Raw genomic sequence first — 14,343 nt, 5'->3', positions numbered from 1 at the left:
TCTTGCCCAGCCTGGGACCTGCCCTTGGGCAGCGGTTTCCAGATGCCTCCGGAAGCCATCCCAGTGCCTGGTGTGCCGAGCTGGGGCTCAGGGCTTCGTGGGGGCAGCTCTGGGCTGGCTCAGGGTGGCATTTGCTGGTTTTGCAGGCAGAGTGCCTGCTCTTCAGTGCCAGGTACCTTCCCTCTTGGATGCGATGCTCGGGTAGGACTATCCCCTTGCCTCCTTGCCCTGAAATCCCCAGGCTGCACTTTTAATCGCTGTAGTAAATTGTAACTAATTGTTAGTGCATTTAAACCCCTGCCACTCCTTCCCCCTAAGTCTTCTGGGCCCCTGTGGAGCGTGAGGACGCGCAGTGTACGTTCGCTGCCGTATGGCCTGCGCCTGCTACAGTCATTCCCTCTGGGCAGTGGTCAAGAGATGAGCAGCATTTGGCTTCCAGCAGATGCTGGAAGCTGTGGAGTGTCTGGAAGAGCAGCAGCCACATGGTGGGGAGCTGGTGTCAAACTGTTTGAGTTACACCAAGGAATAGTAAATGGCAGAAGCGATCCCAGCAGAGCCCCACCCGGCACACTGAGACTCAGCACAGCCGCTTTGGCAACGCTTTCTGGGCGCCATGTGCCAATAATGTGATTGAAACTGAATTGAGAAGGAAGGAGCGAAAGAGAAGGAAAGGGAAAGAAAGCACGGATTGTCTGCTCCTGCCGCCCAGGCCCCGAGGCCTCCGGGCACCTCCCTTGACGAAACAGAAATCAAACAAAATTACAGAAATAGGGCAAGAGCATTTGCCTAATAGACTCCCCAAGCAGGAGCAGGAGGAGGAGCACAGCGCTGCCAGATCTCCAACCTGCAATCTGAGAGCCAGCGCCCTGAGCCCACATGAATCCAGAGCACGGCCCCAGGCCCTGGGGTCAGCTCCAGCTAAGGAGGGAGAAACTGCCAAGAAAATGGGCTAAGCATAAAAACAAAGGTAGAAGAGACACAAAAAGGGGGATGTCCCACATATCAGCGTGACTCACCCCCTGCTCAGCCCTGGCACACTGTCTGCGGGGAAAGCATTAAACTGTAATAATAATAATAAATTAATCATCCTTCCCCCTCCCATTGCACTTTTCATCTGAGGATCTCTGAGCACCTGGCAAACATTAATTACCAAGAGCTCCCAATGCCCCTGGGAGGGTGGGAAGGGACAAGGAGAGATCTCTTCACCTGCTGCAAAAGGGCAGCCACGGCTGGAGCGGACGGGGCGGCTCTCGCCATGGCACGGTGGCGCAGTTCAGAGCAGCATGAGGGGTGCTGCCTCCCTCGAGTGCTCCCGGGGCCTGGGGGGTCTGGCAGCTGCTTTGTGCCAGGGCACTGTCAGAGGCAGGTTTTCGCAGGAGAGGATCCATACGCTGGAGGGATGGGGGAAGGAGGGGAGATGCTGTTCTAACAGGGGGGCACAGGGGTCCCCAGAGGAGCAGAAAGCTCCACAGCCTCTGAGAGAGGAAAGAACAAACTTTTCTTGGGTAAGAGGCAAAGGAGGGAGTATGGGGAAATAAAACCTGATCCTGTGACTGGAGATCGCTGAGATAGGAAATCAGGCCTTGCCGTTGCGTCAGCTGCAGGGCGTGGACTTCACCTGAAAAAACACCTTGGCAAGTTGTTCCTGCAAGGAGGAGTGGGAGGGACAGTGGGAAGTCTGCGGAGGGGATCCTCCGGGTGTGTTTAGGTTGTGTGTGTGGGTTCATGTGTGTCATGGCGTATGGAGATGTGTGTATTTGAATGTGAGCGAGCACAGAGTATCATTTTCTTTGTCGGAGTGCATATGCATGTAGCGTGTGCGTGCTGGGATGGGAGGGGTGGGGAACATTTGTATACTGATGTGCGAACGTGCTCAGCTCGGTGCATGTAGAAGAACAGGTATGTTTAGAGGGTCTGTGTGGCTGTGTATGTGCAGTGACACATCCGTGTTACGGTGTGTGTTCCCCCTCGTAAGGGGTCGGCGGTACAGCTGGAGCTGCTGGGAACAGCAGTGGAGAGCAGAACTCCCCCTGCTTAAACATCAAGTTCATAGGAGAAGTGCAGATGAAGAAATCTGGGTGACATTAGGTGCAGTAAACTTATGGAACCCATCAGCAACCTCACACCTGGAGGAAAGCATTGGGTCCAAACAGCTATCACAAAGCCAGAGATGAACCAGCACAAACGTTTCTGGCGCTGTCCATCATTTCCTGGGGTAGGATATTCCCTGGCAGGTGCTGTGGCATCTGACTTGGGCATAAGGACCAGGGCGGGCTCTGATGAGGACTGGGGGGGGATGTTGGCCGGGCTGGTGTCTGCGCTGGGGCTGAGTGAAACGCAGAAAGACAAGATTTTAAAGGCAGCACCGGGTGATGGTGCTGGTCAGAGCCCGTGGCATGGTTAGAAACCAGGAGGGGAAGTGGGGGCGATGCTGATAGTGTTTTGCCCATCTCTTAACGCAGCAGCTTGCCTGCAGCAGGTGGGAAGGTGAGTCCCACGCAGGGGCTCGGCTTGGCTGGGCTCCGCTGCCTGGGCAGCACCCCAGGCAGGACACTGCTGTCCCCACCCTGCTTCCTGGCCCGGAGGGTCCCCAGGTGCCTGCGTTTCACTAGACTTTGTTTAGATTTTTTTCCAGGAGAAGCCAGCATACTTGTGGTTTTCAGAAACGACTCCCCCTCTTCCCTTCCTTCTCCCTGCCCTCTGGCCTGCTGCGCTGCCCGTACGTTTCCGCGCGTGCAGCTGCAGCGCTGGCTGAGAGCTGGGTTAGATGACGACTTGCAGTGTTGGGTCGCTGGGCTCTGGACACTCTCCGGGTGCAGCGTGTCCTGGTGTGCCAGAGCCAAACAGACCTGGGCTCCTTCCAGCCCTGTGACTAACCTGTCCGGCCACTTTTGGTGAGTCTCTTCCCTTGCTAGTGCCTCAGTTTCCCCATCTGTGCAGTGGGGTAATGATGCTGGCCTCCTTTGAAAAGCACATTAAGTTCTGCTTATAAAAAGGATTTAAAAGCTGGTGAGTTCATGGGCTGCTCCCCAGCCCTGGTGAGGAGCCCTGCTCTGCCAAAATCCATGGAGCCAAACGTGGTGTCTTCACAAAAACAGCCTACAACCTGCTCAAAATACCTATTTAATCAGGTAAATAATCTGCTCGTTTGTTTTAAAGAAAGAGGCTTATATCTGTGTTTACCCAACACGCCTCTTAGAACCTCCCTCGCATTCTTTGCTACTTAGAAAAATAAAGCAACAAAAAATGAGGAAATTCGCTGCAAAAGAAAAACCACCCCTCCTGTGGGCCAAAGCGCTCCTGCGGCAGAGCAGGGCCGGCTTCCTGCGGGGCGTTGGGCAAGATGCTTTAACGTCCACAGGGTTGTGACACCGGCCCTCTCCCCCCCCCCCCCCCCCCCCCCCCGGGGCCCAGGCGCCCAGCGCTGCCGGGCCGCCACCGGCGACGGGGACCCCACGGCCGAGCGCAGACACGCGTGGGCCGGCCGTGCCCGGAGCAGCCCGCCCTGCCCTTGCCCCAAGGCTGCGGGTCTTGCCGGTCCCCGGGGCACCCACGCCGCTCGCCCCCCCCCCCCCGCCGCCGTTTGCCCCGCGCCGGCGGCTCCTTCCCCGCCTGCTCCGGGGCTCCCGCGGTCACGCGTGGGTCCAGCCCGGCGGCGATGGGAGCGGGGCACCGCGGCCGGACCGAGCCCGGCGGGCAGCCCGCGGCCCTGCGCGCCCCAAGCGCGGGGCTCCCCCGAGTGCGGGGCTCCCCCGCGCTCCCTCCCCCGCCCGAGGTGACCCCGGCCCGGCCCCGCACCTGCCCCCGGCGGCGGCGGGCCCGGCGCGGAGGCGTGTCCACCGGGCCCAGTCCCCGCCCCCCGCGGCGGCCGGTGCCCGCCCCCGGCCCCGCTGCCAAAGTGACTCGGGGAGGACCGGCACGGCAATGACATCAGTGCTTTAAACAACTTGTTATTCGGGAGCAATCAGCTGCAATTAGGTATTAATTAAGTATTATGAAAGTTGATTATTTAAGTGAATTCGGCTTTCGTCTCTCCGACTATGGTAAGTACAGCACAATTGTCCTTTTCCTGCCCCCAGCCCCCCGCCCGCCGCTCGGCCGAGCCCCCGCTCGGTGCGGCAGCCGGTGCCGGCGGAGCGGTGCGGAGCGCTGCCTGCCCCGGCCGCTCCGCCGCGCGTCTCGTCCCCGCCGCCGCGGGGCCGGGCGCTGCGGGCAGTTTCCCCGGGACCCGGTGCCCGGGGGCTGCTGCCGCCGCCGAAACTTTTCCCGTCGCCGAGGCGGGTGCGCGGGTGCGGGGCGGCGCGAAGGGGCTCCCGGGCCGAGCGGGGCGCGGGGGCGGCACCAGGTGCTGCCGGGGGCTCGCAGCCTCTTTCACTTTTCTTTCACTTGTTTTACGGAAGTTGGCTTCCTCTCCTGCCGCCGCCCCGGCCCCGCTCTCCCCCGGCTCCGCGGAGGCGGGCGGCGAGGTGAGCCGGGGGCTCCGCTCCGCCGGGTCCTTCCCGGCAGCGCGGCGGCCCCCGCGGGCCGGGCCGGGCCGGGGCGGCGGGGCGAGGCGCGGGCTGGCCGGGAGAGGATGCGGAGGGGAAGTTTATGGGGGTTTTGAAATGATTCTGCGTTTGTATTTGTTGTAAGTTGTGTGGGTTGTTTTCTCTTTCATTTCTTTCCCCTTCTGAGTTCTGGCGTCTTGTTGGTAAAGGTTGCTTGTCAGGTTCCTGTGCTGTCTAAATGAAAAGGAATTTAATTTATTTGGGACAAGGCAGTGTCGGATGAAGAGGCTGCTTATTACATTTAATGAGTATTTTTTTTTTTTCCAACCTGGGCATATCTGGGATGGGTTTGTTTTTGTCCTTCCATGTGAGGTATATGAGACCTCCCCCACCCCTTCACATCTCACAGGGAGGAGGAACAGTGGCCAGACTGGGGCAATGTTTTGGTTTTGGATTACAGGCCCCGGTGTTGGGGCTGGGTGTGTTTTTGGATGTAGCTTTATGTGGCATGTCCACTGGTTTTTGGTCAGGTATTGGGATGGGGAGCAGGGTCTGGCTGGTGGTGGGCTGGGCCGGTGTGGGGGCTCAGCTGGATTGTGGTGGTGGACAGGGCTCCCTCAGACTGGGGCATGATGGCCGCTGCGGGCTCTCAGGGGCTCAATGTGCTGGTGGGTCTTCCAGCCCTTGGCCAGTCCGGGGCAGGGTCTTGCTTAGATTTCACAAAGCGGGCAAGTTCAGAGTTCAGTAGGAGTCCCTTGCGCCATGTTACCTCCCTCTTTGCGACCCGGTCCCGCCACTTTGGCCCTGTACCTGCTAACACAACCGTACCTGCTTCTCCAAAATGGTGTAAACCATTCTCTTCCGTTTAAAAACTAAATGGCAGCGATGGGCCAGAGAGGCCTGCGCTGGCGATCCGCCACGGTCCGGGTAATTACTGCCAGAGCGTATGTGTACATTTGTGTGGTGTTTTTTTTTTTTAATAAGGAGTAAGATGGCAATAAACGGGTTGATGATTGACTGGGCCTGAACTATGTACTCTGATATTTTGATTGAGGGGATAATTCTGTCGTCGTTTATTTCACTTATTTATTTATTTCTATCATCGCTATCAGGAACCGAGCGGCTCGGGAACTGCTTCCACCCGCGAGCGCGTCGCGCCGGCTCTGGTTGGGTCCAGCCGTGGGCGTGTGGCTGCCCTCCCTTCTAGATCAAGGAGCTGGGAGGCTGCGTGGGCAGCCCAGGAGTTAAGGATGTGGTGAAACTGCAGGAGGGCAAATGCTTTAAAGAGTAATAAACAGTGATTTACCCCCTGATCTCCATCTCCAGGAGGAGCTGTGGCAGCGCCGAGATGGGATCTGCAGGCAGCTGCCCGGGCGTGCGGGCAGGGCCGTGCCCCGGCCGGGGAGGCAGTGCCCCCTGCCGGCTGGAGCGCTGCCCGCTGGCCAATGGGCCCCCGGGCCGCCCCGCCCGGCCCCGTGCCCCCGAAAAGGGACGGCGAAGCCGACACCTTCCCCCCCCCTCCACCTCCCGCCCCCCAAAAGGGACCCTCCTTCTCCTCGGAAGTGTGGTGGGCGCTTGGCCTTCCCGCCGCTGCGCCCAGGGAACGCGTGGGTTTCGGTGCTGTGGTGTGGGAACCTGGGACGCAGTAAGCCATGGAAATGAGGATCTGGGAGATCTGTTTAAGTCAGCATTACGGTCTGTGTGGGTGAACCCGTCTTGTCATGATCTCGGGGCAAAGACCTGCCCCATAATCACCACCTCTAACCCTTATCTACTTGGGCCAGCTTATCTCCCTCAGTCGCTGCCTCTTGAATTCTCTCCAAGCCCTCAGGCTGTGGCTCCCTGGAGGCAGTGCCCGAGGGCTGCTCACACGAGCTGCCAGCTGGCAGAGGCAAGTCCGGAGGGGTTTCTTTCCCAGAGGGACTCAGTATGTGGGGTCTGACAGTCTGCTCTCGCCGAGGGCTTTCTCAGCTCAGACAGTCCCTGCGTGGACCTTCTAGGGCCAGAAGCATTCATAGTGTTAAGGGCTGGAAAGAATTCATGGACTGAGTCCATCTGCCCAGGATCGTGGCAAGATGTTCCCTACATATGACTTTCTGCAACTCTGGTTGTAAATATCTTGAGTGACTGGGCACCTGTCACTTCCTTTGGGAAACTGTTCCCCAGCCTAATTATCCTTGGTATGAGATTACAGGAACTGATCTTGGAATGGGGACCAAGAAAACCTATAGTAAATGGGTGGAGAAACACCTAATTTTCCACTCAAAGGGTCATTTTGTGACTTTGTTTTGTCAAATCACTGTTGTTGTTTGAAACACCCAGTAGGTAGGAACATCTTCTCTGGGCTGTTGCCAACTCTTCTTTTTTTTTTTTTTTTTTTTTTGACAGTACACATTTTTTGGAGAGACATTGGCTCAGTCAAGGTTGGTGTCATTTCTGTGCTGAGCTCCTGGTCTGCGGAAGGTTCACAGGCAGTTTGTTTGGGTGTTCAGGTCACTTTCTAGTAGTGCTATGAGATGCTTGTTGGGTGGAAGGCATCCAAGTGCTTAAGCCTACCTAGTGAAGACTCTTTCTTGGGAGAAAGGTTTACCCAGGCAGGGATTAACCTTCTCATTATGGTATTAAGCCGGGCCCAGGTATTACTTGAAGAGCATGCTTCAAAGCCAGCTGAAGTCCGTAGGAGTGTTTCTACTGGTTTGGCATTATAGAGCGATAACTCACAGAAAGACCAGAAACTTGATCCCTGAGATAATGAACTTCTGCTCCCCTGCCTGCGCCCTGTGTGCTGGGTCCTCTTCCCTCTAGACGAGGTCTGCTGCCAACAGAGTGGGGTCCACTCACGTGTGCGGGTACTGCATCCTTCTGCTGTGAAACAGTGTCCAAGAGGGGGAGAGGCAACACGTACCAGAACCGGCTGTGAGCGATACAGATACCTCAGCTGGAAGGGATCAAAATACGTAGCTTCCATATCATCAGTTTCTCTTTCTGTTTTCCTGGATTATTTATGCTTCCACTCTGAGTCCTCCTTGCCACTGTTGGAAAGGACTATCTGAGCTTGGAATTTATTTCAGGGCTTTTGCCGGTGCAGCCTTGTCTGTCCCGCTTCTCATGCTGCCAGAGCAGTTGGCTGCCCTTACAGCAAGAGCCTCTGTGTCCACTTTGACTCTCCCTCTGATATCAAATCATACCCCTAGGCTGCTGTGTAGCCTACAGTTTAGGTTTCTTTCTGAAAAGTTGGTTAAAATTATCTGAAAAGTAATGAAAAGTCCTGTAGAAGGTGAAGACAACCATTGCCTGTGCTGCCTCTCCCACCTCCACCTGGGCTCCTTCCCTCCCTCCCAGGGTTTGAAGACGCGGCCGTTCCCAGGGTTTGGAGAGCTCAGGTGCCACCCAGGGCTCAGCTCCCAGAAGTGCTGACATCGCAGAGGCCATGCTGGCCGATCCAGCTGGGGTTTGGGAGAACCAATGTCCTCGTCCTCAGCTGCACTTTGCAAAGCAAAGAGGGGGCAGAGGAGGCTTGGCTGGAAGCAGGGGAGGGGCAGAACCTACAGCCAAAAGTCCCACGCGGCATTGTCTCCTCCCCTCCGGTTCAATGCGGACTGGATCAATTTGGACGTCTTCAGCAATAAAAAATGCCGATGTCGTCCTAATTCACCAGGCCCCGAGATGACAGCAAATTTACATTTTTTAATTAAACTAGCAGCCAGTTTTTATGAGAGGGGGCTGGGTTATGCAAATCAAATGGTTGTGTACGAAAGATTAGGAGAGTTTGGGAATAAATTCCACAAATGCTAATAAAAAAAAAAGAGAGAAAATGAGAGGGGGGAGAGAGAGGGACATTGTTCCATTAGCCCCTTTTAGACTGATTTCCCTAGGGAGAAAGCAATGGGGGGTGAGAGATGGAGGCAGCTTTCAGAGACAGGTAAAATTCATTTTGAGGATTGAGAGCCCTTTGGACCAGGACCTTGTTGCTCCCTGCTTCCTCTCCCAGGGAAGATGGAGACAGACATCAGTAGCAAAAGAAAAACTTGCTAGCTTCTAATCCCCGTTCCAGCTTGACCAGTGATTTTACTGGCTGAAACACCAGCCGAGGCTGGGGAGCTGCCCCGGGTGACTGCAGCCTGGTTGAGGATGTAGAGGGGGTGCACAGTGCTTAGCTGCTGGAGGGGCATGGGAGGGTCATGGCTGGGCTGGGTCACCGTGGTCTTGTAGGAGGGTGGACCTGACAGGGTGACAGATCAGCCCCTGGGTGGGTGAAGCCCAGACTCTGGCCACAAGTGAGTACTGAAGGGGATGCACAGAGCTACTGTGGATGGGGACTGTCTCCGGACTGGCAGATGGGACACAGCAGGGCCAGGGGCTGGGATCACTGCCCTGGGGCTTCCCCCTCTCTTCTGTGCAGCTTCTGCTGGTGGGCTCCTGGTCCCTGGCAGGAGCTCGCTGGTTAGGCAGACAGTAATACCAATCGCAAGTGCGGGGCTGGGCTGCCATTCCACATAAGCACAGGCTTCATCTGTGGAGCAGAGTGTGTTTTGGACAGGGATGACGCAGCTCTTCCCTGCCCCAGACTGTAGACCCCCTTGTTGCCCATCCATGGGGCGCTCAGTGACTGAGTCCTGCTGTTAACTTCTCTTCCCAGTGCATTGACCTGGCACCAGCCTCCTCCCCTCTTTCTCAAGAGACTTCCTATCTTTCTTCATGTGGTGTTTCCAGAAAATAAAACATTTTGTCAACCCTTTTTGAGAACAAATAGTCACAGTGAACCAAAAACACGCACTTCACTTGTGTAAAATATGTTCTTGTTTAAATTTCCCAAAGAATTCTCTTCTCATTGTGTTTGGGAGTTAGGTGTGGTGGCCAGGTACCGAAGCAATTGTTTGCTCTGCCATGGAGAAACACAACCAGAGAATTTCTGGAGGCTGGGAAACTGCTTAAAGCTTCCAGTCCTAAGGCAGTTTCATGCTCAGAATAAAAGCTGAACAACCCGTGTAGGTTGGCAAGAGAGAGCAAGGGGTGGAGAGAAGGAGATACAAGGAAAGAGGATGGGAAGAGGAGAGTCACTGGGTGCACTTTATGGCAATCCCCTGGGGATTTGGTGCCTCGCTAGAGCATTTTGTCACCCATTCCTGGTTTTGGGGTGTGAAATGATGATTCACCTACATGCACATGTTTTGCTTTAGAGAGGTGACATTTTAGCAGAGCCTCTTGTGAAATCAGTAAAAACACCAAGCTCCACTGGAGCATTTCTGGAGGTGTTCCCCACACCCAACACCTACGGCCCTGTCACCGTGTCCTGCACATGCACATTTGCCCCAGACACTCGCCCACCTCCACGCTCCCGGACACTCACGTGCCCTGTGTTGGTGTTGTGCTGAACCTCATGTTCCCTGAGTTGCTCTCTCAAAAGCACCTTCCTCTGCACTCTGGTTCTGTGCTCTTGCATCATCGTGGCAATGAGTGGATCTTTCTTAGCAGCAAGAGGAGATCAGGATGGTCTGTGCCCTGCGTGTTAGGTGTCCCTGTGTTCCCACCACTGCTGCAGTGCATCCCCCACCATTCCTGGGGGTGGGGGGGAACGATGGCCCTGGAAGCAGGCTTGGTCTGCAGCCACAAACAGGCGGTTGTACAGGGGATTTTTGTAATGTGAGTTTCTGAGCTGAACTAGGGCCAAGTTCAGCCTAAATCTAACAAAGAGAGCTCCAGAACAGGTCTGTGAGACACGGCAGAGTCTGAGGATTTGGTGTGGGATGAATAACTCCTAATCTATAAAGTGGGCATAATCATACTCCCCTGTGCAGCCCAGAGCCAGGGCTGGGCGCTTCAGTGATGGAGATAAGTGAATGAGGCCTGGCTGCTGTCCATGGATGGGTGCGGGGGTCGGGCAGGAGCGCTCCTCCCTCCAGCTGGGGTGTGGTGGCTGGGGTGTGGGAGAGCTGAGCCTGCTTCCCGGGAGCTCCTGCACCCTCCTGACCCATGGCACCCTCGATGTCCCAGCAGCTGCAGTGCCGCAGGCTGCGAGCGCCCGTGGGTCCAGGGCGGGTTGTCATGGATATGCAAGGGGGGGTCTCTGGGATCTGGGCAGGGAGGTGCAGGGCTCCAGCTGGGCTTTTCTGTTTTAATGGTGCCGTGGTGTCAGCCCCTCTCCCTGGGAGACTGGCTGGGCCAGGGCAGAGCAGAGGAAGAACCAGGAACTTCTAGCTTCCATACATGGGAAACTGTCAAAAGCCAGGTAGCAACACCAGCTTTTGTCTGGTATTTCCAGAAAAACCCGGCGGGACCTGGCATCCCAGGGCATAATTTATTATGGAAAAATAAAATAATAAAGTCCCAATCCCTTTGAGGCCTGAGTCATAGAAGCATCTTCTCATTAAAGCAGCTCCACCTCTCCGCATGGTGTTTGCCAGCACCGTGCCTGTATGCATCCACTCCCTGAGCTGGCTCGCCCAAGGCAGCCCTCCTCGTCCTCGTCCTCGTCCTCCTCCTCCCCCTCCTCCTCCTCCTCCTCCTGCCTGTGTTTCCCCATCACGCTTCTCGTCCAACACCCCTTCCCCTATCTGGAGGAGCACGAGCAGTTCCACATGTCAAGCCAACTTCTCCCCAGGCCTCCATTCTTCAGGCCAGGGGGATGTTTTTTTGGCATGTTTTGTAGACAAATGTCTTCATCTTTTCACCCACCTTCCACCCCCTGTGCTATCACGCTCTCTGGGCATGGCCCTGGCTCCCACATCTCCCTCTCCCTGCCACGTGCTGTGGAGGTGTGTGTGGTATCTTTCCATGGCTTGAAGCTCTCTTCCAAGTGGCCCTCTGCAAGCAGGGAAAGGAGAGGAAGCTGCTCCTGGAGTAATTACCATCTGCATGTCCCGAAGGCAGGCAGCAGATGTTAGCAGAGGAGGACCGGATTGGAAGAGGGTGAGGGAACAGAGGCTGGGGAGAGAGGGTCTGATTTTTCTTCTTGATTGCATGTGAATATTTTTAACAGAAGCTCAGTAGGACAAGAATCACAGTTTTGCGAAGTTGATCCATGCACTTGGAAACTTTCAGAGAAAGCTCCTTTGCTCTCTCTTGCTGTGTTTTCAGTCATTCACTCTTGCTTTTCTCAGCCTTTTTCTGTGCTGCACTACTTAACTTTTCTTGCTAAAGAGCTTTCCTTTATGTCCTTCTTCCTTGCCTTATTCCCATCGACCTGTCACTCTTTGTCATCCTCCTGGACTTTCCATTCTGCCTTTGATTCTGTCTTGGTTTTCCTTTCCTTTTTTTGCCCCCCTCCATCTCCCTTCCATTATCTTACTCTATTTTTCATTTTCCCATTTGTCTGTGGGCTGATATTCAGATGAGCAAACTTCTTCTAGTTAAAGGAGGTCATGAATATTAGGATTTTTCTATCAAACAATGAAATATGGCTCAAATTACTCTAAAGAATAGGGCCCTTTTCATAAACCACCTGCTGTTTTTTTTGAAAGAACACAACCACTCGCCTGTGTGCTTCAAGCAGTTGTCTCTCATCTCCACCTCGCCAAGCTCTGCTGTTCCAATTTCTTCTTCTGAATTTGTTGCTCTTGGTGGAGTAAGTCTGCTCTTCCCAGACTGCCAGCACCCAATGAGTCTGGGTTTGGACAGGTTGGGACAGGACGGTGATTCTGGCAGGATCCTCACTACTTTGAATGATGGTTTCTGATTGTGCTTTTTTGATTGCGGTGTGCTTATTTTGGGGTTTTATTTTTGTTTCCAACAACATTTTGGTCTGAAACTCATTACCTCTCAGCTTGACTGTGAGAGGGATCTCATATTCAGATGTTAGCAACCAGCGGAGAATGGAGAGGCACAGGCACCCCTGCCTTCTCCTTCTCTTGCTGGTGTGGACCAGCCCTCTCCCCCGGTCATGAGGAGGGCTGGGGTGGATGTGTCCTGCTCAGGTCTGGACACCAGCCCGGGGCTGTGGTCATACCTTCCCGGCTTTCACAGTAAGCCCCTGTGTGTGCCGAGGCTGAGCTGAGCTCCCGTTCCAAACTGATCTGTCAGGGCTGATTTTAGTACACCCAGCTCGCCACTGAGGCTGGGAGTTGAATTTGGCTGTTCCCAGTGAGGTGAGGGCCGTGTCTGCAGCACCCCAAGAAAGACGTTAGAATAGATCCATGCTGGAGGTGAGTCCCTGAGCCAGGCAGGTCCCCCTGCGGGGACTGGGGGGGCTTTGGGGAAGCAGCTGTGAGCACAGCAGCTGCAGACACCTTTCTCCTGAGACCTCAGAAAGCCAGGTATGCGCTCCATGACATCCTACCTCGCCTGTGGTCCTGGCTGTGCTTGCCTAGGCAGTGCCCTGCCTTTGCCAGTACCGGTGCAGCTTGGCCGTTAGCCCGTGAGCGGGGATGAGGAGAGCAGTGGAGCTGTGCCCCCTGGGCCTGGAGGAGCGCAGGCAGGAGGGTCTCTACACTCCCCTTGGGAGCTGCCACGAGGCAGGCATGAGCAATGCCAGGGACGGGGACAACAGAGGACATCAACTTGTCTCAGACTTGTGTTTTGTTTTCAGTCCAACCTATTTATATTCATCATAGTTGCTATTTTTTCCCCAGTTACATGGATGTGTCTTGTCCTTGCAGTCTTCCATCTTCCCTGAGCAAACCTTGCTGTTTTCCACGTGTCTGTCCTGGGAGGTGCACAGCATCATCCCTCTTGGGCAGAGACCACTCTTCTCTGAGGAGGCAGCTCTCGGGGGAGCACTCCTTGCAGGAGCCTGGCCCAGCCCTCCCGCCCTCTCCCACTCAGCCTCGCGTTTCCCTGGACAGAAACTGCATACACAGCCTGGGCTGTGTGAACACAGAGTTTGTTTTGCCAGGGTGACCTGTTTAATCATCTCATTTTCTGGTGGCCGTTTATTCCTCGTTTCCACGGTTACAGCCCCATTAAGAGGAGAAGCAATAAGGCAGCGAGTCAAACAGGTAATAAAAACATTAAAGCCATGTGCGCATTGGGAGGGAGGGAGGGTGAGCAGCACTCAGTGAGACGAGACGGGCCGTGCCAGGGAGACAGAAGGGTCGCAGGGAGCCTGTGCACAGCGTGGTAACACCCGGCTCGGTTCTCAACCTCTGCAGGGGCTGACTGCCAGCACAGCATCCTACAGCATCCTGCCCCATGCCCCGGAGCGTGCTGCCACTGGGGACAGCGGCACCCCCGCCAGTGTGCTGCTCTCACCGTCGCTGTGCTGCTAGCGCTGAGTTGCGAGTGGCCCAAAGCACTTGAAATCAGAGTATTTTTGCAACTATATTTTATTTCAGGGCTGTGACTGTCTGGCAAAACTTGTAACTTGCTGTTTGCGTTTAGTCACCCTGCTGCTGGTAGACCCAAATGTTTGCCAGTGTAATAGCTCTACCATGGTACTTGTCAAGGTACGTGCTATTAGTGCTGTCAGCTGCGCTGGTACCCCGCGGAGTGTGGCTCTGCAGAGCCGTGCTTCTGCACAGTTCCTCAAGTACTACTGGTCAAAATACTACACTGATGTATTTACAGCTAGCTACCTAAACCAACACAACCTAGAGTATCACAACAGTGGTTTGAGGCTTTCCTAGGTAGAGTAAGTATCTGTTTATGGAAGGGCATATTTCTGCAACCTCCAGGAGAAGGTCAGGCTCCATGGAAACAGGATAGCTGGGTCTCTGCTCTGCGGCAGGTGGCGGTGGGGTGGGCAGCGGGTGGGAGCTGTTCACCTGGGAGCAGTGGGGGATGCCTTGTGGCCGTAGCTACAAATCCGGGGAGAGCTGTGGAGGGCAGGCAGCATAGCTGGGAATTACCTCGCTCCTGCTAGGGGGAATCCTCAGATTTCTGTTTTTCCATTGTGGGCTCATAAAAGGAAAGGAGCAACATT

The 14,343-nt window shown here is 55.2% G+C and overlaps 1 protein-coding gene across 11 annotated transcripts in view; it reads left to right on the top strand.

Annotated features, from left to right (window-relative positions):
- Positions 1 to 14,343, top strand: part of CASZ1 (castor zinc finger 1) — a 206,885-nt gene that overhangs the window by 109,782 nt on the left and 82,760 nt on the right. For 5 of the 11 annotated variants that reach the window (XM_074892926.1, XM_074892917.1, XM_074892924.1 and 2 more), the window contains exon 1: positions 3,915 to 4,043. The exons of the other annotated variants lie outside the window; for them this stretch is intronic. In XM_074892926.1, the coding sequence (XP_074749027.1) occupies positions 3,995 to 4,043 (49 nt within the window). In that variant the 5' untranslated portion in view covers positions 3,915 to 3,994. Of the gene's footprint in view, positions 1 to 3,914; positions 4,044 to 14,343 lie in introns of those variants that run through there. 11 annotated transcript variants of the gene reach the window in all.

Source organism: Strix uralensis, chromosome 23 (assembly GCF_047716275.1).
Source record: "Strix uralensis isolate ZFMK-TIS-50842 chromosome 23, bStrUra1, whole genome shotgun sequence".
Classification (NCBI taxonomy): Eukaryota; Metazoa; Chordata; class Aves; order Strigiformes; family Strigidae; genus Strix; species Strix uralensis.
The sequence above is the reverse complement of the archived record's forward strand: the minus strand, read 5'-3'. Positions and strand labels throughout refer to the sequence as shown.